Source organism: Schistocerca piceifrons, chromosome 1, assembly GCF_021461385.2.
Source record: "Schistocerca piceifrons isolate TAMUIC-IGC-003096 chromosome 1, iqSchPice1.1, whole genome shotgun sequence".
In the NCBI taxonomy this organism is placed as follows: Eukaryota; Metazoa; Arthropoda; class Insecta; order Orthoptera; family Acrididae; genus Schistocerca; species Schistocerca piceifrons.
Window position 1 is genome coordinate 264,621,043 of NC_060138.1, and position 26,972 is coordinate 264,648,014.

At 42.4% G+C, this 26,972-nt stretch overlaps 1 protein-coding gene across 3 annotated transcripts in view; it reads right to left on the minus strand.

Moving 5' to 3' along the window:
• LOC124787242 (centrosomal protein of 76 kDa-like) overlaps positions 1–26,972 on the minus strand; it is a 134,212-nt gene that overhangs the window by 62,934 nt on the left and 44,306 nt on the right. For 2 of the 3 annotated variants that reach the window (XR_007015969.1, XM_047254324.1), the window contains exons 4-5: positions 18,884–18,973; positions 7,413–7,659 (exon numbers count right to left, since the gene is read on the minus strand). Coding sequence is in view for 2 of the 3 variants with exons in the window: in XM_047254324.1 (XP_047110280.1) it covers positions 7,413–7,659; positions 18,884–18,973 (337 nt within the window). In the remaining variant the exon portion in view is untranslated. The remainder of the gene's footprint in view (positions 1–7,412; positions 7,660–18,883; positions 18,974–26,972) is intronic. The other variant, XM_047254325.1, reaches the window with a different exon arrangement.

Below are 26,972 nucleotides of genomic sequence, written 5' to 3' on the forward strand. Positions count from 1 at the left end.
CCCTCTGTGTTTCAACAAACGTAACCTGCCACCTGTGGGCTTTGTCAATATACAAGCATCAGTACTCCTGTAGGTTCAGGCTCATACAGCCACGTCACGAGGGTAACACTGGGAGGGACACAAGTGGAGCTCTGAGGGTAGCAGAATCAGAACATGAAACAGGGTCCACAGTTGCCACCCTTGGAGAAGCACGGTGTGCTACAATTATTAATCGGTGTGGTTCAATACGTGTTCAAAAACAGGGTGAGGGCTAAAGTAGTGGCAGAGGAATTGCAAACATTTTTTATTTGCTGCCTAATAGTCCATATGTGACATTCCCCTTCATCATTCTAGGAAGAATCGAATGGAGAGCTGCAAATACACAGAAATCAGTGGAGGCAGACGCCATGAAATCTAGATTATTATCAGAGAACAGTGTGCACCACAACCCTTTAATGGTCAAAACCTGAGCCAAGGCAGTAAGGGTGCAGCTGGTCATAGTGGACACCATGCTTACAACACTATGGGTACTTTGAATAAGTGTGCACAATGAGCAACAACATTGATCCTGAAAGTGGGCCTGCACAAAATTGAGATGGATTCAATCTCAAGGGACGCAGAGTGGAGAGGTGGGAGGGGGAGAATGTAGGCCACGGGGTTAAAGACTGAGAGGGCATTGTCTCATGCCATGCACAAGCCATGCAGCCATGGACCATTGCTTTGATGCAGCCATTAATCCCTGGCCTGTACACATGTCAGCGAGCTAGTGCCTTCATCAAGTTACCTTCCATTAGGAATGTGGGTGCACACAATGACTGTAACGACTTTCAAATCATAGAGTACAACAATCAGCCATCCTTTCCTTTCAGGTTTTATTAGGCAAATCTAGATTTCAGCTAGTGCCTAGCCACTATCAATGCACTATTTCATAGTATCAGCGCATGTCCTAGTATGTCAATCTCCTATCGTTCAGGCTTCTGTCACAGTTTGTTCATTAATAGGGCCTTCATGTTGGACATCCCTCAATATACCCAGAGCAGCAAGTTCAACATCCATTGGTGCACATCAGCCAAGATGACCACATGATTCACACCCATCTCAAGTGTCCAAAAGGATGGCATCGTCGACAACTGGGAATCTGCGAGAAATATGTTTCCAGGAGCTGAACTCATCTGCCAACCAGAAGGTGAGGTAAGACGGCCAGCCACGGATCAGGTAACACAATACCTGCCGCAAGGTGGGATCCTGGTGTATGGTGGCAGTGACATGAGCAGCCATAATGAGAAAACCATCCAGTGTTTGTCACTGCTTAATTCTGATGTGGAATTGGAGGATCTACTGTTGACTGAAATCAGGGTCTGAGCCAGTGGGTAGATGCAGCAATGCATCGCCACTGGTATTCTATGCCATGGGCTTGTTCTGGATACTATAATAGTGTGCACTCAGGAACAATGCCCAGTGCTGGAGGTGTTAGGCTGTTGAGTCCATGGAGCTATAATAATGCCATCAACAACTTGTGATCAGTAATTATGGCAAACTGTGTCCCACAAAGGTAGACACGAATTTTTTAAATGGCAAACCACTATCATCATTGCCTCCTTTTTGATCTGGGAATAGCTGCACCGTGAAGGGGAGACTGCCATGAGGCAAGGGGCGGATTTCAGCATGATTTTCAATTGGGTAAAAGCACAGTTCCAAACAGTGGTCCGCATGTAGTGCATATCCTGTTCCTGTAACTCATTGAGGGGTTGCACAGTGTGGCCCGCACATGGTAAGAACTTGGAATAATAGTTGATTTTGCCCAAAAACACCAGTAATTCAGCTAAGTTTGTGACACAAGGTAAGGATTCTATTGCAGCAAAATTCCAATTAGTTGGCCTAATACCTTCTTTGCTGAGCCAGAGTCCCAAATAGTACACTTCCGACTGAAAAAAACCTGCACTTCTCACAACGACAATGCTGGCCTGTGTCCTGCACGGTTGTATAAAAGATACAGAGATTCTGCAAATGCTCCTGGTGAGAGGGTTCCTTGGCAATGAGATCACCGAAGTAATTCACACAAGCAACTATATGCTGTGTCAGCTGGTCCAGAAACCTTTGGAAAATTGTGGGGACCAGTTCAATGCCAAATAGGACCTGCTTGCACTTACACAAAGCAAAAGGTATATTAATAATAATGATATACTGCATTTTCTCATCTAAGGGTTACTGGAGGTCACCATTAGTGAGGTGAGTTTCGGAGTAGTATTTCCCTCCAGCAACCTCAGTGAGACAGTTTTCCAGGCAGGGGTAGAATATGTTTCCACCAGCAACTGGGCACTGATTGCAGCCTCAAAATCCTAGCACAATTTGTGAACCCCTGGGCTTGTTGGTGATGACTAGAGGAGTGGTCCATGTGCTAGATTTCACTGGCTTGATAACCCCTGCAGCCTGGAAATGATCTAGCTCCTGCTTCATATCAGGTTGTAAAGTACTGGAATTGGTCTGGCAAAAACTAGGTGCGGCATCCAGCCATGGGGTGGTGTGCATGTGAAAGTCTGAGGCACACTTCAAATCTGGCAGATGAAAACTTAAGATCTGAGATCATCCAGTTCCTGGAAAGGAACTGTGGTTGGTAGCCAACAATGTTGGTAGAAGGTGGGTAGTCAGCGAGAAATAATCTGACGAGCCACACAAGCTTTCACAGGCTTCAATTTTCGGGAACTACACCCTACCTAATATACCACAACTATCAATAGGATAAACAAACAGCTGCTGAATATCATGTAGTGTCCTGAGTTGCAACACTCCCAGTGATATATCAATATACACAAACACAATAAACATACATACGCACAAACCATTTCAGATGAGAATAGCTTGAGGTTCCACCAAGACCTTCTCATCTGAAATGGGCCGTTATCAACCAACATGCTACTTAGATTATATTACACATCCAAATACAGTATATCTACATATTGCAACTTATTTCACCACACTCATTGTATTACTTTTTTAAATTTGTCTTTGACATTTGCATTATATAAATTATATTCTCATCAACCAGACAGAAACAAATTATATAGAACCATTTTAACAATTGTTAAGCATTCAATTTGCTGTAACTTTAGACAAAGTTTCAATATTACGTTCTTTATATTATTTAAAAAATCATTAATAACTGTATACCAATAATATTGTAACAATGAGAAGTCTTTGCTGTTAGATTTAGAAGCATCCAACCCACCTTACATTTCAAGGTGGTACTTACTCTGTACTGTTAATGTTATAAATAAATTAGAATAAATAAATACCCACAAGGAGGAACAGAACCATGTCTGTAGATCATCAAATGCAGTGACAGTAGGGAGAACATGGGTGAACACAGTTGGGAACATGTTGCCTGATTTATCTAAGCAGTAGTGGCTCATGTGTTCACCTAGAAACAGACATCCTAGTGAGAAACGCAAAGGGTGAGAAACAATTTCTGCGTGAATGGGTTGCCTGAGCAGAGAGGGGTTTGGACCACTGACTGCAGCACATGTAGAAAGTTCTGGTGCACTCATGGGGTGGGTTGCACAAATTTGACACACTGAGCAGAGATGCACCTATTTGACACAATGAGCAGAGATGCCCCTCTTTGCCACAGTGCATGCAGACCCCCAGAAATCCAGACATTGTGCTCAGGAGAGAGCAGAAAAACATGGCAGGCATGAAGGGAGTAATGCTGTTACCCGTCAATGACATGTGATGGGAGTCTCAAACACTATAGAGATGTTGGCCAACTATGAACCACAACACTGCTGCAACCAGAGGGTCATCCTACTGCCCCACACCTGCAATGCTGTGCTGTGGCATGTTGACCACCACAACTTGTGGCATCACAATGAGTCATTCGTTAGCAGCCTTCGCAATCTTGAATGAGTGTGTGATGAGCAAGATGTCCTTGAAGGATGGGTTATCAAGTTTCAATGCCACTGCGTGGACCTCAGAATTGGATGTCATCTCAACCATGACATCATGAATCATGGAGTCTGTGTACAACATTTGCAGCTGAGACTTCGCAAGTCAATGATCCAAGAGTGGTATGATTGTCTGGGTTGCTTATGGTATTGGTGAAACTCAAGCATGGAGGCAACCACGTGTTATCTCCGAGAATAATAATTAGTCAACAAAGTGCTGATCTCCTGAAAGAAGAGCATGATGGCATCAGACAGAGGTGCGAATCTGTGGAGTAGAAAAAACATGTCCAGTGACATCCAAGACAAAAATAAGAATCACTGCAACAAATCATTCACGACTTGAAATGCTGTGAAATGTTGTTTCAGTCAATACACATATGTGTCCCAGTCTCCATAGTGTCACTGAAAGGTGAAAATGATGGTGCACAAATGGGGGCCATTGCCTGCAGGGGGTCACTGAGGCCTGGAGCAAAGTGACCTCGTGCACTCGGAGTTTGTCTGTCTGAAGCTGTAGCAACTTTTGTAGGAACCCTACATCTGAAGTTGCTGCTGTTGCATTAGCTGCTGTTGTTGCTCCAACAGACAAACCAATTTAATGTCCATGCTATTGAATAACTTCCTTTTTCCCAGTGCTATATCCACAAGTAACCACATATCAGCACATGCATCAGAAGCCAGAAGAGAAACATCTGAAGCTTCAACATGAAAGTGCTAACTGCAGAAGAGAACATGACACCAAGCATAGCCAAGCTAAACACAGGAGACTGACAGCAAGCAGGACACAGACAAGGACACATTAAAGCAAGATACGTAACAAATGAAATGCAAAGCTGAAATCCTCACCACAATGGTGTCAACAGCAAAGAGAAAGACAATGTGAATTGTGACCAGAGAGAAAGATCAAGTGCCAACTGCAGTTGTTATTGAATGGTCCACAGTACAGCAATGATGACAACTGAAAATATCAGATGTGATTATAGAACTGACTGATGGTTCACTGGGTGGTTGCATTTGTATTGGCATGCATATTCACATGGCATGACAAGTGGTGAGCTCACACTGCAAATGCAGAACTGTGGCAATACTATGCCCTCTAATGGCTAACTAGGTCCATTTCTTCCAGCAGGCTTTCGACTTCTGCACAGTCAGATACCAGAGTTGTGTGTATGTGGAGATATGGCACAGCATACTGGTAAAGAAACTGCTTCTCTCTGCAAATGATGTGTCCACAGGTGACCAGACTGAATGGGGGAGAAATCTTTTTATGTGAACAGGTGGCACCGGCTGAGGGCAGGCTTTGTTGATTACCGTATTTACTCGAGTCTAAGCCGCACTCAAATCTAAGCCGCACCTGAAAAATGAGACTCGAAATCAAGGAAAAAAAATTTCCCGAATCTAAGCCGCACCTGAAATTTGAGACTCGAAATTCAAGGGGAGAGAAAAGTTTTAGGCTGGACCTCCAAATCGAAACAAAGTTGGTCCACTGTAATATGAGACAATTTAGGTCGAATGAATGACGATACAGCTACAGTAGTTTGGTTCAAGTCGTAAGCTTAGCAGTTAAGCTTTACCAGGTAGCCATTGCTATGCGTCAGGCGCTCCGTCCGTGTTTATATGGGTACCCTTCCTTTTTCACGTGCTTCGTCTGGTTTGAATTGATTGCTTATTTTTCTTTGATCTGATAAGCGCAGTTTTCTTTGTTATAGGTGTTTACGTCACTCTACGCTGAAAATGCATTACTGTACTGTGTCATGCATTGTTTGTCGTACTCTGATACTGCGTATTTATGGCCTGTCGCCGATCGCGGCATGGCTTGCTTTTGAGCGCGCTACTGCCGCTTACAAATAAAAAAAAAAGAAAAAGAGAGAGAGAGGAATCGTCTCATTAGCGAAACAATGGCAAGAGACTGCTACTTGTTGTTACTTACACTGCTTTCTTTGATAATGATTAACAAGAACCAAAAAATAGACTGCGTATGATAGAAGATGTTCTGAACAAGAGTTTAGCGAAAATTTTTCTCCGTTTGAAAATCTTTGCAGGCGCCTCTTTAGTACATTACATTCTGCACAGAAATTAGAGTCATCTTAGATTTAAAAATCTAGGCAATTGCCTCGCTTCATTTCTGACTGTATCACTGTTTAGCATAAGAATAATACGAATATACACGACATGATATGTATATTCTTCCGCGTTTGCTGTTGTCTCACTCTAGTTTTGTGGTTTATTACGCAGACAGGATTTAAATGAGATAGTAGCAAACACGAAACAATACATGGCAAAATGTTTATATTCGTATTATTCTTATGGTGACAAGAATAAAAGTTCGTATTAGCAACCATCTCTTCTCACAGATAGGAAAAAATTCAGAACGTAGAGTTGGCCATATTGACAAACATACTAAACATTCTTGCCAGTCGGGTTTTCGTAGTACATTGAAATGCTGCTACATTCGAAGATGAACAATACGGAATTAGTATTTACTTCGTTGGATAATGTATGAAAATGCAGTGGTCGAAACTCGGCGCGGAGAAAAAAAAGCTTGTCTTCCACCTTTTTTTTAAATTTATTTACTGACGCAGAGGTTTTGGCGCCAGTATTAATCTTTGTGCCTACAAACAGCACCCTACAAAGCATGCCTGTGTAGCGCTACATATATTCGACGGCAGAAGTTAGTTGTGGTGGCACCCACCGACATTTTTAAGAACTTCCGCTTGCTTTGCACTCGATTCTAAGCCGCAGGCGGTTTTTTGGATTACAAAAACCGGAAAAAAAGTGCGGCTTAGATTCGAGTAAATACGGTAGTAGTATGCTTGGTGTGAACCAAGCTTTTACTAAGTCATCAGTTAAATGGAGGTTGATGTTCAGGACAGTGCCTTGCTGGGTCAAATGAAATGAACATGGGAGAAAGTACTGAGGTACTGGAAGGAACTGTGTAGAGCATTCTCACCCCAAGCCCAAATCAAAAAAGTCAAACTATAACTTGCCAGCTGACATGAGTAAGGCTGCTGTTCTGTTATATTACTAAGAAGTCTCAAACTCAAAGAAAAATATCAACATACAAATGAAAGAAGAAAGTGCTAACGCTCAATTCACAATGGATTAGTTAGATCATGTTATCTGTTGAGTTTGCAAATGCACCACTTGCTTGTAACAAGTAGTTCCATATGTGCTGCTAGGATGTACAGTTTACAATATAAACGGTTTTGTCTTATTGTATTTATGATCTTGTATTTTTAATTTAACCATATGTATTAGCTAGCATGCTATGTATTAGCATGTTATAATTCAAAATACACTATCATGTGTTAGCACTTTCACTGCTGAACACTTCATTTGATGAATTATTTCATAAAGGGGTATTCTTGTATGGTGCTGGGGGACTGTTCAAAACTAAATAGTATAAAGTTCTAGCACAACAAAAGAAATTAGGAACAATGAGGATATATTAATTAACAGTAATATCTTCAAAATATAGTACATATCCATTCTTACTTTGTTTCCAAATTTTCATCTTGAGCATATATTTTGACAGTTCTTGTGGAATGCTCTGACCTAACTGATAAATAATCCTTCCACCATGTTTTAGCATACAGCAAAAATATTTTGCACCTTTCTGTTCTCACTGACTTCTCCAAATTCTTTTGGGCAGTAATTACATTCTGTGATAGTGGCTGGCTTAAAGCAGGCACCAGTGACACTTTAACTTCCACTGTTCCAACTGGTATAGTATTTTCAGCTCCTAAAAGGAAAATTAAGTTTGTAATTTTGCTCTGCACGAGATCTAGAACAATATCAAGTATGTATCAAAATACATGGTCCATTCAAATTAATGTATTCACCACCAATGTTCAACGTGCAATAACATCTCACAGACAGTAGGTCACAGCACTAGTAGTGGAGGGTATATGAATCTTGTTGAGGGGATGCAAAAAACAATGCAGTCATCATAACGCAGAAACAGAGCAATTTATCAGACATTCAAAACAACATGATCATTGGCTTTTGGGCCAACAGTGGAAGCATTTCCAAAATTGCTATGTTTGTAAGCCATTTGCATGCTGCTGTGGCTAAGTGTATTGTGCATCTCTAAATGGTGCTTTCCATAATTGGTGCCAAGGCAAATGTGGTGCACCACAGGTCATAGATGACAGGAATGAATTGTGGAAGTGTGTACGAATGTACAACTGTTGAGCAATTGACTGCCCAGATAAACCGAGGGGCTACCAACAGTGTCTCCTCAATGACTGCTCACCAAATGTTGCTGTGTATGGGCCTCTGCAGTAGGCCCCTTGTTCATGCAGCCATGCTGACTGCTTGTCATTTGTGATGGAGGCTGGAATTTGCAAGTGAGTACCACAACTGGACATCCACTGAGTGACAAGTGGCCTTTTCAGATGAATCACACTTTGTGCTCCATCAACAGATGGCTGTTGTTGTGTACAACATGAAATATCTGAAAACACCCTGCAACACTTATGGGAAGGGTCCAGGCTTTAGGAGGGAGTGTTATGGTCTGGGGAATGCTTTTATGCATTCCCTGGGTGAATTTGTCATTATGGAAGGCACAATCAATCAGCACAAGCCAATGTTGTCCACTCCTACATGCGGTTTGTTTTTTCTTTGGCTAGATGGCTTCCACCAGCAAGACAATACAACATAACACACAGTTCACAGTGCATGTGTGTGGTTCCAAGAGCACCAGAATGGGTTTACCATATTCCCTTGGCCATTAAACTCCCGGAATCTCAATCCAGTCAAGAATCTGCAAGACCATCTTGGTCAGGCTGCCCACGCCATGGATCCTCAACTGAGAAAGCTTGTGCACGGCTCTGGAGTCAGTACCTTCCACAACCTCACTGACACTCTTCCCACACATCTCACAGCAGTCCTTGCTGAAACAAGTGGTTATTCAGGCTTTTGACAGATGGTGACATTAATGTGATTGGACAGTATAGAATCTCAAATTAAATTAAAATGTTCTCCGTCAACTGCACTATCTTGGTTGTTATAATTAGATAGTAACTGCAAATAAGTAAAATAGGTGAAGTACAAAAATTACTGTGCATGCAAAACTTTAATATATTTGATTCACTCTTTCTTCAGCCTACTGTTATTGTTGTAGTTTCCAGTCTGAAGAATGGTCTGATACAGCTCTTCATGATAGTCTATCATGTTCAATCTTCTTCATTTCTCCATAACTAGAGAAAACTAAATCCATTTGAACCTGCTTACCGTAGTAAAGCCTTTGTCCTCCTCTACAATTTTTGTGCCACACACTTCCCCTTCCATTACCAATCTGGCAGTTCCTTGAAACCTCAAGATGTGTCTTATCAAGTGATTCCTTCTTTTAGTCAAATTGTGTCACAACTCCCTTTTCAATGTAATTCGATTCGGTATCTCTTGGTTACCTGCAATTCTTATGAATCTTACCAAGATGGGAGGCTTGCATGCATCAACGACGGTGATGGACGTACCATAAGGCCAATCACAACGCATTGATATGTGTGGAGATGCCAGTAAAAGATATGGTTCTGGAAGTGAGGCAGCAGGCTTTTCAATAGTTGCAGCAGAAACAACCTGGATGATTCTAACATTAGCCAACATGGCCTTGCTGTGCTGTTACTGTGAACAGCTGAAAGCAAGAGGAAACTACATCCATTATTTTTTGTGCGGGCTTGTAGCTCTACTATATGGTCAAAGTATGACCAGCATAGTGAGTGCATAATTGTAGCCAAGATAGAGACAAAGCCAACACTCACCACAGTAGTACAAGTTTATATGCCAACTAGTTCCACAGATGACAAAGAGATGAAAGGGATTTATAATCCGAGAAATAAAATTATTGAGCAAGTTAAGTGAGGCAAAAATTTAATTGTTATGGAGAACTAGAAGTCAATAGTAGGGATAGGGAGAGAGTGAAAAACAGTAGGAGAATATGGACTGGAAGAAAGGAAGGAATCAGAAGCTGCATGGTAGAATTTTGCACAGAGCATAATTTAATCAGTGTCAACACTTGGCTGTATACATAGAAAAGACTTGGAGAATCTGAAACGTTTCAGATTGGCTATATAATGTTAAGGCAGAGATTTTGAAACCATATTTTAAACTGTCAAACATGTTCAAGAGCTGATACGCACACTCTGCTCATAATTTATTGGTTATGATTTCAGATTAAAACTGCAAAAAGGTAGGAATTTAAGACGATGGGACTTAGATAAACTGAAAGAACTAGAGGTTGTGTTAGGAGTTTCAGAGGGAATATTCAGCAACAACTGATGGAACCATGAGAAATGAACACAAAAGAAGACAAACAGGTAGCTTTGAGATTTTGAATTTAACATAGATGATGATATGGAAAGGGCACAAAATGGAGCAGACAAAAGGAAATACAGATGTATCAAAAGGTGATTAACAGAAAGTATGAAATTGCTACACATGAATTGCTAGCAAACAAGTGGGAGGCTGTAGAAACATGCACATGTAGAAAGATATATGCTGCCAATATGAAAATGAAACAGACCTTCGGATAAAATGGGAAGCAGCTCTGTGAATATCAGAAACTCACATGGAAAGCCAGTACCCCTAGCAAAGAAGAGAAAGTTAAAAGATGGACAGAACATAAAGAAACATTATAAAAAGCAAATGAACTTGAAGACAATGTAAACTTAGGCTTCTGCAGCCATTGTCAATGTCAATAAAATTCTTCTGGGCTGTTGACTGCACTGTCAATATATAAAATACTCTGAAGTTTTGGCTGCTATTGGAAGCAGCCTTCCTCAGGGCATTGCACTGAACAGAATGCTGAATGAGAGAGACTTTGAATGAGAGAGACTTTAGATCTTATACACAGAGTCTGCCAGAAAAATGTATACACACTTTAAGGAACAAAAAGTATTACTTATGTGTTTATTTTACATTTAGCTTACACACGGTTACTTTAAATGTTCAAAATGTTCACCCCTGATGACTATACACATAAAAAACAATGAGGGGTCGCCACAACTATGTCAGTCAATGTTACAGTGGAGACCGCTGCACATGTCGCTGTAATCTCTTGGTGAAGCCCCTCCAGCGTGCATGGCTTACGTCGATAGCTGTTATCTTTCACAATTCCCCACAAGTAAAAGTCCGTTGGTGTTAGACCTGGCGACCGTGGAGGGAACTCAATTGTCCCTCTTCGTCCAATCCAATGCCGCAGAAAATTGTCATCCAGGAAGGCTCGTATGGCTAGGTGGCAGTGTGCTGGCGCCCCATCCTGTTGGTAGAAGACCTCATCATCAGCTCCATAAAGTGCACGTATACCTGGAAAAATTGATGTGCGTAACATTTCAGGTACACTTCTCCAGTGACAGTAGCTTCAAAGAAAAAGGGTCCTACTAAGCCCCTAGATGATAGTCCACACCACACATGAATCCCTCGTAGACTGACCACTTTATCCATATAAATATGTGGCTATTCCAGTGCCCAGTACGCACTGTTATGCCAATTCATGGTTCCATTAAGTTTAAATTGTGCCTTGTCACTCCACACTACCTTCATCACAAATTGTTTGTCATCAGTTACCATTTGCTGACGCCATTCACAAAATTGCATTCAGCGAAAGGCAAAGGTCCCGAGTTCGAGTCTCGGTCGGGCACACAGTTTTAATCTGCCAGGAAGTTTCATATCAGCGCACACTCCACTGCAGAGTGAAAATCTCATTCTGGAAACATCCCCCAGGCTGTGGCTAAGCCATGTCTCCGCAGTATCCTTTCTTTCAGGAGTGCTGGTTCTGTAAGGTTCGCAGGAGAGCTTCTGTAAAGTTTGGAAGGTAGGAGACGGATACTGGCAGAAGTAAAGCTGTGAGTACCGGGTGTGAGTCGTGCTTCAGTAGCTCAGATGGTAGAGCACTTGCCTACGAAAGGCAAAGGCCCCGAGTTCGAGTCTCGGTCGGGCACACAGTTTTAATCTGCCAGGAAGTTTCACTGTCATCATTAATCGCGTGTAGTAATTTCAGAATGTAAACTTTCCACTTTTCAGCTTTCAGAGTTCTTTGTATACTTGTACTGCTAACCCCCACTTCACATGCACACTGTGTAGCAGATTTCTGTGGAGAATTAACAAACGTTTCCAACACAACAGCAAGCAGGACTTATAACTGTACACTGTCTTCCTGATCTTTCTTTGTGAATATCACAAATCATTCCATGCAACTCAAACTTGTTAACGATGCATTTAATTGTCAGGCAGGTTAGTGGTTCTGTTTCAAAGTACCACCTCCACTGACATTGCACTTCAACGGTATTACCAAAGTGAAAAATAGCTTTTCGTTGTTCGAATGTCAAGTGTGCTCCAGCCATCTTGTTTTCTCAATACCGAGATGAAAGTACTAACATCTGTTGAGCCAAAGACCATACAACAACACACTCATAACTTGAACCGAATAACAATATCGAAATCTCGATAGATCCTGACAAAGTGTGTATACATTTTTGTGGTGGACTCTGTAATAGTGGAGGAAACTGTTTACATAATTTGATAGGGTACTAAAGGATAGGGGATTAGTGCTAGGCACTCTCTATTGGTCTTTAAATTACTCCTTGTCATTGGTGGATAAAGATGTGCTTCATTGGAGTTTACATTATTTCTTGTCATTGGTGGAAACAGGCAAAATAGAAATGGGTGGTAACTGTTACACAGCAGTGTTTACTTGTTGCCAGGTGCGAGCTGTGGCATGCCTACACTATGTGTACATATGTCCAATGTGGTCTCCCGTGACTTTTTTTGTGCACTCTGTCATCCCTTAGTGTTGTCACTTCTGGCAGCCAGGATACCAGAAACCTATACTCTTCCATTCTATTCATGTTGGCGGGTCACTTGGCTATATCTATCATCCCTGCAATGTTCCTCCTCAATGTAAATGGCTGTTTGCCGGTAAGCGGACTTTACAGAATGTTAACTCATTATTACACCCATCCCAGTGTTCCGCCACCACTTACCTGATGCATTGTCCCAGACAGATACATCTTTTGTGCTCTGCAATTTATGTGCTGATGGGCCTCAATGTCTTGCCAACATACATCAACCCACATTCGCATCGGATTTCATAGATGCCTGTCTACTTGTCGACCACATCTTTTCTTGAGCCTAGAACATCTTTAATTTTGTTATTGCTCTGGAAGATTGGCTTGATGCAGGTTCAGCGGAGAATTTTGCCCAGACATTCAGTGGACCATTGTATTGTAATACAGCTATGTTGAATGCTTCCTCCTGCTCTTCTCTGTTACCTTAAGTATTTGTCATCACTGAGTAATCTACCATATTCTTGCCATAAACATCAGCTCCAAATACGGATCTGAGGTTTTGTAGTTCCAACTCCAGATGTTTGTCATCGCTGATTCTGTGGGCCCTCCTGGTTAAAGCATGAAGGACAGACTTCTTCAGCATAGGGTGATGAAGGAGGAGGCATGGAGGTACCTCCCTGCTCCCTGCTGGTGGCTTTTCTGTTTACTCTCTGCCCTAGTTTACCATTGGGCTTTTGGTAAATGTCCACAACGACGAAAGGCAGCAACCCATTCTTTTCAATATCCATAGTAATTTCTATCTTACTATGCTGTCATTTGAGATATTGGCGCATCTTCTGTAGTTATTCCTTTCCATGTGACCAGATGATGAAGGTATCATCAACATATCAGAGCCAGCAACCAGGGTATGATTGATTGGTCTGGAGAGCTGTCTCTTGCAATGCCTCCATGAAGATGTCTGCTGCAACAGGGGAGAGAGGGGAAATCGTAGCTGCACTGTCCATCTATTCATAAAATTCCCCTATCCAACTAAAACAGGTGGTCGTTGAACAGCGATGCACTAGTTCGCAGATGTCTGGAGCCATGTTTTCCTGTAAGATGATCATCATGTCTGACACTGGTACATTTGCGAATAGAGACTTCACATCAAAACTACCCATCAGATCTGTAGTTAGGACACACTTTCCTTTTAAAAGTGTCACAAAATGGGTTGAGTCTTTGACATATGAATCTGTGTAGCTCACTACATGTCGAAGGTTCAGTGCCAGTTCTTTTGCTAGTTAGTAGGTCCATGAATTATTACTGTCCACTGTGGATCTTAAAGGAAAATGCTCTTTGTGGACCTTTGGTACCCCATACTTCCTTGGTGCCTGTAGAACTTGTGGGATGAGTCTTTTGGCTATGTCACAGTTCATTTGAGTTTGCTTCAGCAGTGCTTCTGTCGATTTAATTACCTTGGCCATCAGACCACTCTTAAGTTTTCTATAAATAGGTTTTCTAAGAAGATCTTCACTTTGTTTGTTGTCATGTATTGTGTCCAGTACCACGGTAGCATTACCCTTGTCTGCATGTCTCACTGCTAAGTGAGGGTTCTTCCTCAGATCCATGACAGCATGGCATTCCTCCCCGCTGATGTTTCATTTGGGTGGCTTTGCATGAGTCAGGTCTCATACCCTTTCTTGTTGGATCTTCTCTGCTTCATCTTATGATAGATAATGTACCCAAGTCTTAACAGATTCTATGATATCCTCTTTTGGAACTCATTATGGTGTGACTGCAAAATTCATCCCCTTGGCCAGAATTTGTGTGGCTACATCAATTAAGGAGTGGCTGGAAAACTCCTCATCTGATGGTCAGTGATATTGTTGCTTAATGATGTGGGTTGTTGAAAGGTTAACCTGTTGACCTTCTCCCAGTCTCCTATCTCCAGCTTCCCTGTCAGGAAGAAGTTCAATTCACGCAATTTGCTGTTTTTGTTGTCAAGACTAATACGAATGTGCAAGATCCTTTCCCTCAGCAAAGCCTTACTCCCTTGTAAACAGAATTTCTTAGTCTTGTATATATGGGGCATCAGCCGTAAGAATTTTGGCACTCTGTTAGTGTTCCTACATCTCTTCAAGAAGGCAAGATCATTGAGCACTTTACCTCTTTTCAGCCACAGCAATTCAATTTCATAGGTTAGTTAAATGTAAGCACTGGCTTGCGCAGCCATCGTCATTGTCAATAAATAAAATTGTCCAATGATTTGGCCACTACTGCAAGTGGTTTTTCCCAGGGCTTTGTGTTGAGCTGACTGCTGAATGAGAGAGACTTTAGATCATATATAGTATTGGAGGAAGCTGTTTACATAATTTGATAGGGTACTTGAGGACAGGAGGAGGGGTGTTAGGAGTTCTCTATTGGACTTCACATTATTCCTTCTCATTGGTGGATAAAGATGTGTTTGATTGATTTTTACATTATTTATTGCCATTGGTAGAAACAGACAAATTAGAAACAGACATTAGCAGTGATGTAATGCTGTTTTCTAATGGTAAATATGTGCTTGACTGGTGTTTACATTATTTCTTGCCACTGGTGGAAAAGGTGAATTAGAAATGGGTGTTAGCTGTGATGCAGTGCTGTTTCTAATTTGCCTGTTTCCAACAACTGCAAGAAATAATGTAAATACCAATGAAGCAAATCTTTACCCATCAATACTAACAAATAATATAAAGACCAATAGAGAACACATGACACTCCTCCTCCTACTCTCAAGTACCCTATCAAATTATGTAAACAGCTTCTCCACTATTATATAAGATTTAAAATCTCTCTCTTTCAGCAGTCAGCTCAGTACAAAGCCCTGAGGAATGCCACTTGCAATAGTTGCCAAAATGTTGGACAATTTCACATACTGATAATGTGGTCAACAGCCCAGATGAATTTTATTGACAGTGACAAAGGCTGCGCAAGCCTTTGCTTACATTTAATCAACCTGTATGGGAAGGAATTATACATAAACATTAGGCAGATTGAACTGCTGCAGCTAAAAAGAGGTAAACTGCTGAATGATCTTGCCTTCTTGAAGAGATGTAGAAACACCAGCATAGTGCCAAAATTCTTACAGCTGATGCCCCGTATAAAACCAAACAAGGCTAAGAATAACTGTTTACAAGTGAGTGTGGGAAAAGATCCGATACATTCATATCAGCCTTGACAACACCAACAGGAAATTGTGTGAACAGCATCTCTTCCTGACAAGGAAGCTGCAGATGGAAGACTGGGAGAAGGTCAACAGGATAACCTTTCAACAACCCACAACATCAAGCGACAATATCTCTGACCGTCAGAAGAGGAAGTTCACCAAACTGCAGTCAACACTGACAGAAGAAGAATCAATGTTGGACACGCAAAGGACAGTGGTCAACATCTCCAGCCACACCTTAATTGACGCAGCCACACAAATTCCAGCTAAGGAGATGAATTTTGCAATCACACCATAATGAGTTACAAAAGAGGATATCATAGAATCTATTGAGACTTAGGTACATCAACGATCACAAGATGAAGTGGAGAACATCCAACAAGAAAAGGTACAAGTACTGACTCATGCAAAGCCACCCAAACAAAACATCAGCAGGGAGGAATGCCATGCTGTCATGGATGTGAAGAAGAACCCGCACTTAGTAGTGATACACGCAGACAAGGGCAACATCACCGTGGTACTGGACACAATAGACTACAACAAACAAATGGAAGGTCTTCTTAGAGAACTGATTTATAGGAAACTTAAGGATGATCTGACAGCCAAGATAATCAAATCAACACAAGCACTGTTGAAGCAAACTCAAATGAACTTCAACATGGCCAAAAGACTCATCTTGCAAGCTCTACAGGCACCAAGGAAGTATGGGGTACTAAAGGTCCACAAAGATCACTTTTCTTTAAGATCCATAGTGGATAGTAATAATTCATGAACCTACAAACCAACAAAAGAACTGGCACTGAAGTATGTCAAGGACTCCACCCATTTTGTGACACTTTTAAAAAGAAAATATGTCCTAGCTACAGATCTGATGGGTAGTTTTGACGTGAAGTCTCTATTCACAATTATACCAGTGTCAGACATGGCACCAGACATCTGCAAACTAGTGCGTCACTGTTCAATGACCACCCGTTTTAGTTGAATAGGGGAATTTTATGAATAGATGGACAGTGCAGCTACGATTTCCCCTCTCTCCCCTATTGCAGCAAACATCTTATGGAGGCATTGCAAGAAACAGCTCTCCAGTCCAATCCATTATGCCCTGACTGCTGGCTCCGATATGTTGGTGATACCTTCATCATCTGGTCACGTGGAAAGGAATAACTACAGATGTTCCACCAACATCTCAATCAACAGCATGGTAAGATAGAAATTACTATGGATATTGAAAAGAATGGGTTGTTGCCTTTCCTTAATGTGGACGTTAACCAAAAGCCTGATGGTAAACTGGGACAGAGAGTATACAGAAAGGCCACCAGCATTGCAGGTACCTCCACGCCTTCTCCCACCATCATCCTTAGCAGAAGTAGTCTGTCTTTCACACCTCAACCAGAAGTGCCCACAGAATAGTGATGACAACTATGAAATCTCAGATCCATTTTTGGAGCCAGTGGTTATGGCAAGAATATGACAGGTAAAACTATGACGACAAAGGATGGAGGCAATAGGGGAGAGCAGCAGAACACACAGAACACTGCTCTAATACCTTATGTACAATGGGTCACTGAATGTGTGGGCAAAATTCTCCACTAAGCTGGCCTCAAGCCAATCTTTCAGAGGAATAACAAAGTAAAATATATTCTAGATTCAATGAAAGATGTAGTCAACAAGCTAAACACAACATGAGTCTACGAAACTGGTTGCAAATGTGGACTGGCATATGTAGACGAGACGTGGCGGCCGATCAACACACAAATTGTAGAGCATAAAAGATATATATGTTTGGATCAATGCACCAGGTCAGTGGTAGTGGAACACCAGGATGAGTGCAATAAAGAGAGAATATTCTGCATAGCCACATACTGGCAAAATACTCATTTGCATTGAGGAGGAAGATTAGAGGGGTGATAGAAATAGACAAGTGACTCACCAACATGAATAGAGAGAACAGTATAGACTTCTGGTGTCCTGGCTGCCAGAAGTGACAACGCTAAGGGTGGACAGCACGCACAATGCAACTCACACAGGCATTCATACACACAATGCAGGCATGCCACAGCCCACACCCGGCAACACGTAAATAGCACTACATCACAGATACTACCCATTTCTAATTTGCCTGTTTCCACCAACAGCAAGATATAATGTAAATATCAATTAAGCATGTCTGTATCCACCAATGACAAGAAATAATATTAAGACCAATAGAGAACACCTAATACCCCTTCTCCTATCCTCAAGTACCTTATCAAGTTACAGAAACAGCTTCCTCCACTATTATATAAGATCTGATGTCTCTTTCATTTAGCAGTCAGATCAGCACAAAGCCATGAGGAAGGCCACTTGCAATAGTGGCCGAAACATCAGGCAATTTTATATACTGACAGTGTGGTCAACAGCCCAGAAGAATTTTATTGAAGACAATGTTACAGAAAGGGAAAGGGAAGGGGAAGGGGAAGGGGAAGGGGAAGGGGAAGGGGAAGGGGAAGGGGAAGGGGAAGGGGAAGGGGAAGTGGATGAGGATGAGGATGAGGATGAGGATGAGGATGAGGATGAGCATGAGATCAGAGATACGATACTATGAGGAGAATTTGACAGAACACTGAAAGACCAAAGTTGAAATAAGGCCACTTGAGTATACAACATTCCCTCAGATTCCTCCTGGTGTGACAGATATATGAGAGGTGAAATACACTCAGACTACAAGAAGAATCCAATAATTTAAATCTCAAATAAAGCAGATTCTGGTACATGCATTACCAAACTATCAGTTTCAAGAGTAATGTTTGCAAAATATTGATACTAATTATTTACATAAAAGTGGAGAAACTGGTAGAAACTGACCTTGGGGAAGATCAGTTTATGTTCCAGAAAATTGTTTGAACATATGGGGCCAAACTGATGCGATGTGTTATCTTAGAAGATAGACTAAAGAAAGGCAAACATATGTTTTTAGCATTTATAGATTTAAAGATAGCTTTTGACAGTATTACCTGGAACACATTCTTTGAAATATTGAAGGTGGCAGAATAAAAAATAGAGAGTGAAAGGTGTTCTAAACAGGACCACAGGGACACGCACGGCTGTGAAACAGATACAGTTTATTGAGTAATGGAGTGACATCAACAAGAATACAATAAAAGTAGTTTATACTTTTCATACACTTTTAACAACTAAGGAGCCACCATTATAATGGCACTATCCATGCAAAAAAATCAAAAAGTTTGCAATGAAAAGTAGTGGTCACTATGATTGTGTTTGGTGTATATTACATGATACGTTGCTGCTTATGAAATTTAACTAACATTCAGTTTTTCTTTAGATGTGGGTGGAGGTCTCAGTCTGTCACTAATCTCGAGAAAATTGATCTAATGTACCACATTCACTTGTGATTGCACCACATTAGCAATAAAACCAGAGCAAAATATTTACAATATTCCTCATATTTCATAAATGATTTGAGTAATCACAAAGAGATTTTGGGAAATGATAGCACACTAAAGAGGACAGTATTTTTCCATATGTTTATTATGCAAAACTTCATTATCTACTGTGTTATTTTAATGAAAGAATTTAATTTTTAAGGGCATCAATAACAGGTGAAATGAGAAATACTATGGCTTTGGGGACAACATAACTAAAGACATTACACATTTACTTTGGTCTGAGGATGAGCTTTTCCATAAGCTACCGGCCATACTTTTCCTGTTCCATAATTCTCTCACAATTGTGTCTGCACAACATATTAATGATGTGACATTTTGGCAAAAGAAGCAAATTTTAACATGGTAGCAAGTGAAATATGTAGGCTTTACTCAAAATTCGTGACTCAAGGCACCTCTGTGAAAGTTATAAATGATTAACAAAGCAAGCGAAAATAAATTGCTACATTTTCAGTGGAATTCTTTTCAGATACTGACCAAAGCAGAGGTGACAGATCTTTTTGAATGGTCACTATGCAAGTGTGAGTGCGAAGAGACTCCAATTAATATTTACAAAAAACAATAGCATCAGTTTAGAATGGTACTTCCCCTCCAGCACTCAGCATTTCTGCTACAGCAGCTGCCCATAACACTTACTGCTACTGCTCTCCCCACGCATGCCCTGCCAACAGCACATCTACCGGCCATGGTATTTTGCACAGACTCCACTAGTGGGCACGCCATCTGAATGTCAGTGCTATAGTAGCACAACTTATGTCTGCTGTGGGCAACATGCATAGTGACCTGAAGGTTACTATACTGCTCCATCCTTGCAGGGTGAAAGACCAGGTCCTGATGTCCATGATGGTGTGACTAAAAGAGATATCCACAGCAACTGTGTCAGTGTTGGTGACAGCAACCAAGTTGCCCAATCCGCCCAGACTGGCATGTACAGACCAATGGCGGTGATGGCACCCGAGGACCCTGAGGTTCCCATTGAACAGGACCAGTGATGTTTGGTTTGTGATGTTTGGTTTGTGGAGAGTGCTCAACTGCACTGTCATCAGCACCCATACAAAGTCCCAATTTTACACAGTCCAATTTTTACACAGTCCAATCTAGCCCCTGTCACAAATAATGATGATGACGAAATGATGATGACAACGCAAATGCCCATTCCTCAGGCAGAGAAAATCCCCAACCTGACCAGGAATCGAACCTGGGACCCTATGATCCAGAGGTAGTGACAACAGGACCAGTGACAGGGAGGTGAGAGCAATCTGGATGGCAAAGTCCATGATGAGTGGTGCCAGCACAGGCAGTGGCGATGGCTGACTGGGAAGGAGAGGCTCTGCAACAGATGGTGGCACCAGCTCAGCATAGTTGGAGAGCCTGGCACTGGTCACAAAAACCAAACCAGCTGTCACTGCTGACAAAGTGCCGACTGCCAGGGAATGCAGGCATGACAAGGCCTGCTCTATCCCCAGAGCAGCCGGAACCGATAAAGAATGAGGTGTCAGGCCCAACTCCCGAGGTGGGGACATTGCTCCCATCTTGGGACACAACTGATTCTGGTGGTGTGCCCCAAGGTGATTTTTGATGTATATCATTTAGACATGACAACCATGCTGGTAGTGAATGATGGCAAGAATCCCATGAGGGTGCCTTCCTGGCCCATACTGGGGTGCCAGGCATGAACATCAACAAACTGAGAATCATTGTCAGAAACACTTGGTGGCACAACAACAGTTTTATGTGAAAGACTCCCTGTGCCCCTGATGTAATAACCAGAGGACCTCCCACCACAGAGCCACTACAACCACAACATGGAGAGTAATCTCTTCCATTCACAAGGGAATAATGGCATTCAAGCAGAAGAGGTGATGGCACAATGCAGAAGAATTCCAAAATGGGTCCCATGACCGGCCAAATGGACAGAGGGGCTATCCACATTGTACTAAGTGTACGACTTGCCAGAGCACCAGATCCACCACCACAGCAGTGGCAATACATGAACTGGTGATGAGGAAGCCATCCACTGTGTGCTTTGCCACCATATATAGTTGAAAGCAAAGCAGTTCCTCCTGGTTGAACAAGGAGTCAGGGCCCATGGGGAGCCAGGACAGAGTACCTCCATTTGCATGTTACAAAGTGGGATGAAAATAGATCTTGTAATTGTACCAGGACAAGAACAGAGCCCAGTGCTGAAAGTGATGAGAGGCTTTGTCTGGTAATGATGCCAACAGGCTAAACAGGGAAAACAAGAGCGTATGGTCAGTAATTAAAAAAAAAATTGCATCACACAAGAACACATGAATTTTTTTTTAGGCATGAGCAATACCAACAGCTTCTTCTTCCACCTGAGAATAATGCTGTTGAGCAGAGTTGAGTGTTTTCGATGCAAAGGTGACACGCTGTTTGGAGCCATCTGAATGGCGATGGGCCGGGACCACGCCCTACTTGTACTGGGATGCGTCTGTGGGCAGGACCAGCCAGGACTAGATGCTTACCAGGTTGAAATGTTGAAAGACACAGCGTGGATTGAAGACTATCCTTAAGCTGCACAGGAACATGTTGACAGGCTGCATATGAAACAAAAGGAGCACTTTTCCAAAGCAACAGATGAAAGGGGTGGGCAACAGTAGCTACTCTGGGAATAAACTTGGGATAGTATGCCACGTAACGAGGAATGCCTAAAGTTCTCATAGATTAGATGTACAGGGCAAAGTCATAATGGTGGCACATGTTGTTCCAGGGGTACATGTCCTGCCAGAAAATTTCATGACCCAAATAAATCATGAAAGGCTGGAGAAAGTGAAACTTAGTGAGACATCATTAGAGACCCGCAGCCTATAGAACAGTAAGAGGTTACGTAGGTGATCCTCTGCAGTAGCACCTATCGTGAAAATATCACATAGTTAAGGCAATGAGGGACAACCATCATAACATGTTCTAAAAGATGTTGGAAGATTGCAGGCGGACTAGCAACCACAAACATTAGCTGCCGATACTAATAGAGGCCAAAAGGCATTTTAACCAAAAGCAATTGTTTTGATGCCTCATCCAATTGAATTTGTAGGTAGGCTTCAGACAATTCAATTTTTGAAATCCTCCAGGTGAGGAAGGGAGTAAGTGTCTATGATTGCCTGTGCATTAACAGTGACCTTTTTTATGTTAGATACTAACTGGCCAAGAACAGGACTCTGCTGCTTGTTACAACTTCCAACTGATGCTCAATGCATGCCAATGGGGGGACCCTAGCCTGGCACACGTCTGTGAGTTGAGTTGGGACACGGCAGCCCACGTGTTGACCTGTAGGATTAATGGCTTACCCATTACTTGCACTTCAATGAAAAGTTTGTACTGGCTTGCAGACAACAGGAAACACAACAATGGAACAGTGCAAGTATTGACAACCATTGAGTCTTGCAATGGCTCGTGGAGGAGGGGATTGTAGATATCAACTTATCACTGCTATGTGACTATTTTTTTTTTAATTTTTATTTTATTATTACATACATGGCAAAAGGTCCAACACTTGGAGCAGGCTGTCCAATTGTGCTGTACAAAACAAAATATGGTTGGTTGGTTTGTTGAGTGAAGGAAACCAGACAGAGAGGTCATTGGTCTCATCGGATTAGGGAAGGAAGTCGGCCGTGCCCTTTGAAAGGAACCATCCCGGCATTTGCCTGGAGCGATTTAGGGAAATCATGGAAAACCTAAATCAGGATGGTCGGACGCGGGATTGAACCATCGTCCTCCCGAATGTGAGTCCAGTGTCTAACCACTGCGCCACCTCACTCGGTAAAAAACAAAAGATGCATGAAGGAAGTGGCCTTCACTGTTACTGCTGCCAATGACGTGTTTGTGCACATCAGTTCAATTAGCTTGTTTGTAGTGTGGCTACATCCTCTTCCCCAACTGTGCTAGACTCCATGTGCTGGGATTGCTTCCCCTCAACAAAGGTGACATCCCTCCAAGCCTCTAATTGAGGCCTTTGCTGTGGGAAACCTCGAACAATTGTACAATATTCAAAACTTCTTCTAATGTAGAATCCTGAAACTAAAAAACAAGTTAATACAGGCCCTTATCTGGGACCGAATGAAAGATTTCATCTCTGACCATGGTGTCTGCATAAGATTCCTGAGACTTAGCCACAATGAACTGACACTTACAACTGAGGCCATGAAGTTCAGCAACCCTATCCCAATATGACTGCTACGGCTGTTTTGCAACACTGATAGAATTCAACGTGCATGGTGACCACGTGTGTATGCTTGTGTTGATAGGAGAGAAAACACAATCAAAAAGACCAACACTGTTCTCGTAGACGAGCTGATAGGTACACTAAGTGATACATATAGGAGGGTATCCCTGATAAGAAAAAGCCTTACTGATTTCCATACCAACCACCCAGAATGCCGTAAAATGTTCACAAATCCATTTCTTGTATAAGTGTCCCAGTCTTCCACAATTCACCACAGGGAGGGAATGGTGGCAGGTGAACAACCAGCAGCTGAGCCTGTTCAGTGTAACCAACAACTGTTCCAACACAGCCATACATGACTGCTGTTGTTGCAAAAGTCACCGGAGTAAAGGCTCCATGGAAGAGCCAAATGGCAGAAAAACAACAGGATCCAGAACACATGAAAATTCCACCACTGACATCGCGACTTGTGTTCTAACTGCGAACACAAGTAAACACATTGCCATACAAGAGACACAAATTTATTGGGTCATGGAGTGTCATCAACAGGAAAACAATGAAATTAGTTTACATATCTTGAACACATTTAACAATTGAGGGTCCGGAGGCCTGTCCAAGCCCCTACAAATTGGGGCATTCACATCAGGTGTCACTGGTGTTGTGTTGTGTTGTGTGTGCACGGAGAACCTGCTGATGGCAGTCTGTCACAGGGCTGCCCCTGGCTGCCACTTTGGGTAGCTGTGGACACAATGGATGTCAGTGCACATTAAGCTTGCTGTAGTGACCCGTCTTACGTCCACTGTCGGCAATAGGTGTAGTAACTCGTGGCTTACTACAAAAAGTTATTTACCTCTTGTACAAAATCAGACTGCAGTTATAAAATTCAAAAGACACAAAAGGGAAGGGAGTGAGACAGGGTTGTAGCCTAACCCCAATGCTACTCAATCTGTACATTGAGCAAGCAGTAAAGGAAAGCAAGGAGAAACCTGAAAAGGAAATTAAAGTTGAGGTTTGCTGATGCCACCATAATTCTATCAAAGACAGCAAAGGGTGTGGAAGAGCAGCTGAACAAAATGGATACTCTCTTGAAAATGGGTTAAAAATGAACAATGATGAAAGTAAAACAAGGGTAATGGAATGCAGATGAATTAAATAAGGTGATGCTACAGGAATTAGACGAGGAAATCAGACACTAAAAGTAATAGACGAGTTCAGGTATTTGTGAAGAATAAAAATGACACAGTGACCTTTGCCTACCATCACCCTTGCTGCAGGTGGATCCCCCCTTACTCTGGGGTCTGAGCCCCTCTTGTTAACCTTCCCCTCTCAGTAGATTTGCAATGCCACAAAAGCAAGCTTTCACAGAAAAAAAAGTTACAGATGTGTTGACACTTACTTCATTTACCAAAAAAGATGTCTAAAAAGGGCTGCACAATTCTATGCATCCATTGATCCAATGGCCACCTGTAGTACAGTAGGAAGTCCTTAAATACTAAACAGCACTCTAAATAGACAAAAGATACCACAGTTATTGAAAAAATATGCTACTGAGAATCAACGACAATATACTGGGTACGAAAGTACATGTTCGATTCAGTTACATTTCTACATGCAGGAAGAGAGAAAAATTAGAGAGATCTGCCAAAAAAATCAATTAGCAGCTGTTGTAACTGGCCACTCCAAAGTAATCCAAAGATGGTTTTATTCATGAAGCACTCAACTACAACAGAAAATGGCCTCCCATGAATCCCCACATAACAAGACACAGTATACTGATGTGAGTGGCACACCGGAAAGACATAAAAGAAGAGCCAGTCACAGCACTATTCCATGCATATGTCTGTGTGTGTGTGTGTGTGTGTGTGTGTGTGTACCTCCTGCAGGTGACTTCCAGTGGGCAGCCCATGCCGATACAGTTGGGGACCGATTCAAACACGCATGCTTGGTGATACTACACTTGCCACTCATGCACTAGTCACAGGAATAATACACCTCTCCCTCATATCATGCAAAATGGGTGCCTAAGCAATGGAGGAGATGCTGGCAGCCTGACAAGAGATACAACAATTGGGGTGGGAGTGGCACCAGCTGATGTCAATGGAGGGAGCAGAATGATGTGCTGGATGGGCCACTGGGGCATAAGGGAGGAATGCACAGATGCACGGGGTTGCTTGAGTGTGGTGGGCCCACGCAGCACTCAGCACTTACATTAGAGAGGATGAAGCCATTGCCATCTTGATATCGTCATCAGCAGACAGGTCCCAGTACAGGGGCGGCAGGGCTGGACCCACCAGCGATGATAGCTGTGATAATGTTGAGGGGCCAGTGGAGGGGCTCAACTGGAACAGAAGGCTGCAGCAATGCGCTTGAGACTGGAAATGGACCAGCACTCATTTTCTGAGCTGGAACCATAGAATGCCCCATGTGGAGGAGGCAGCCAATGGGACAGGGGCACCTCCACAGCAAGGAATGATGGGCTCAAGATAGAGGGCAATGGGGTGGGCTTCGACGATGGGGAAGGCTTTCAGAAACTAGTAGCTTCCGGTGAGATGGCACCCCTGGCAGAGGACAACAAAAGCCAGTAACCATTTCAGCTAGTGACCGAAACCCTCATGCCCACACCAGCAATCCCAGCACGAAGCAGCCGGACCAACCCGACTTGCAGCAGGTGGGGTGCATGATGCAGAAGGTGAAGGAGCATGCGCAGCTGCCGACATGCAGCAACTCATCCAGGTGGGCTCCTCTCGACTCTTCATTGTGTATACATTTTCCTGGTTTCTTTACATTTTTTGATGTGTATCAATGTCGAATGAAGTCACAAATTGTACACTTTTTAACAAATAGCGCATACATTCAAGTCCCAAATAAAAATTTGCTCTAGATTCTTCATGGATGAATCCTTCTCCATTTTTTAAGCTTCTATCACTTCACACCTCTAAGAAGGACCCATAAAGTCGGCATGAATGTGTTCCCATGACTGGTGTAGAGTGGGCCAGGGGGACAGAGATGCCCTCAGAGCTGCTTGCTGTCAGACACACTGTTCAGAAACTATGACAAAACAGATGATATCGCCATCAATCCCTGGCCCAAAACCACGTCTACTAGCTAACAGATGAGTGTACGAAATGCCCCAATGGCCCTGGTGGAGAAGGCACAGAGCCTAGCACCATATCATGCCAGGTATAACTACTCTGGGAGAGACGCCTTCCATGGACAACAGCAAAACACCATCAAAAAAAGAAAGCCCAACCCAAAAGTTTATCTAGCCAGCCCCGTTGAACAAATTGAATCACCTGGTTGAGAACTGGGTTGGCGGCAGTGGCAGCAGTTATGTGTGAGCTCGTAATTTGGAAACCTGTGACTGTAGTCTACATTTCACTATCGAGATGGAAGCAAAGCAATTCTTCATGATCAAAGAAGGGACAAGGTGTCCACATTAACATGTTTAGACAT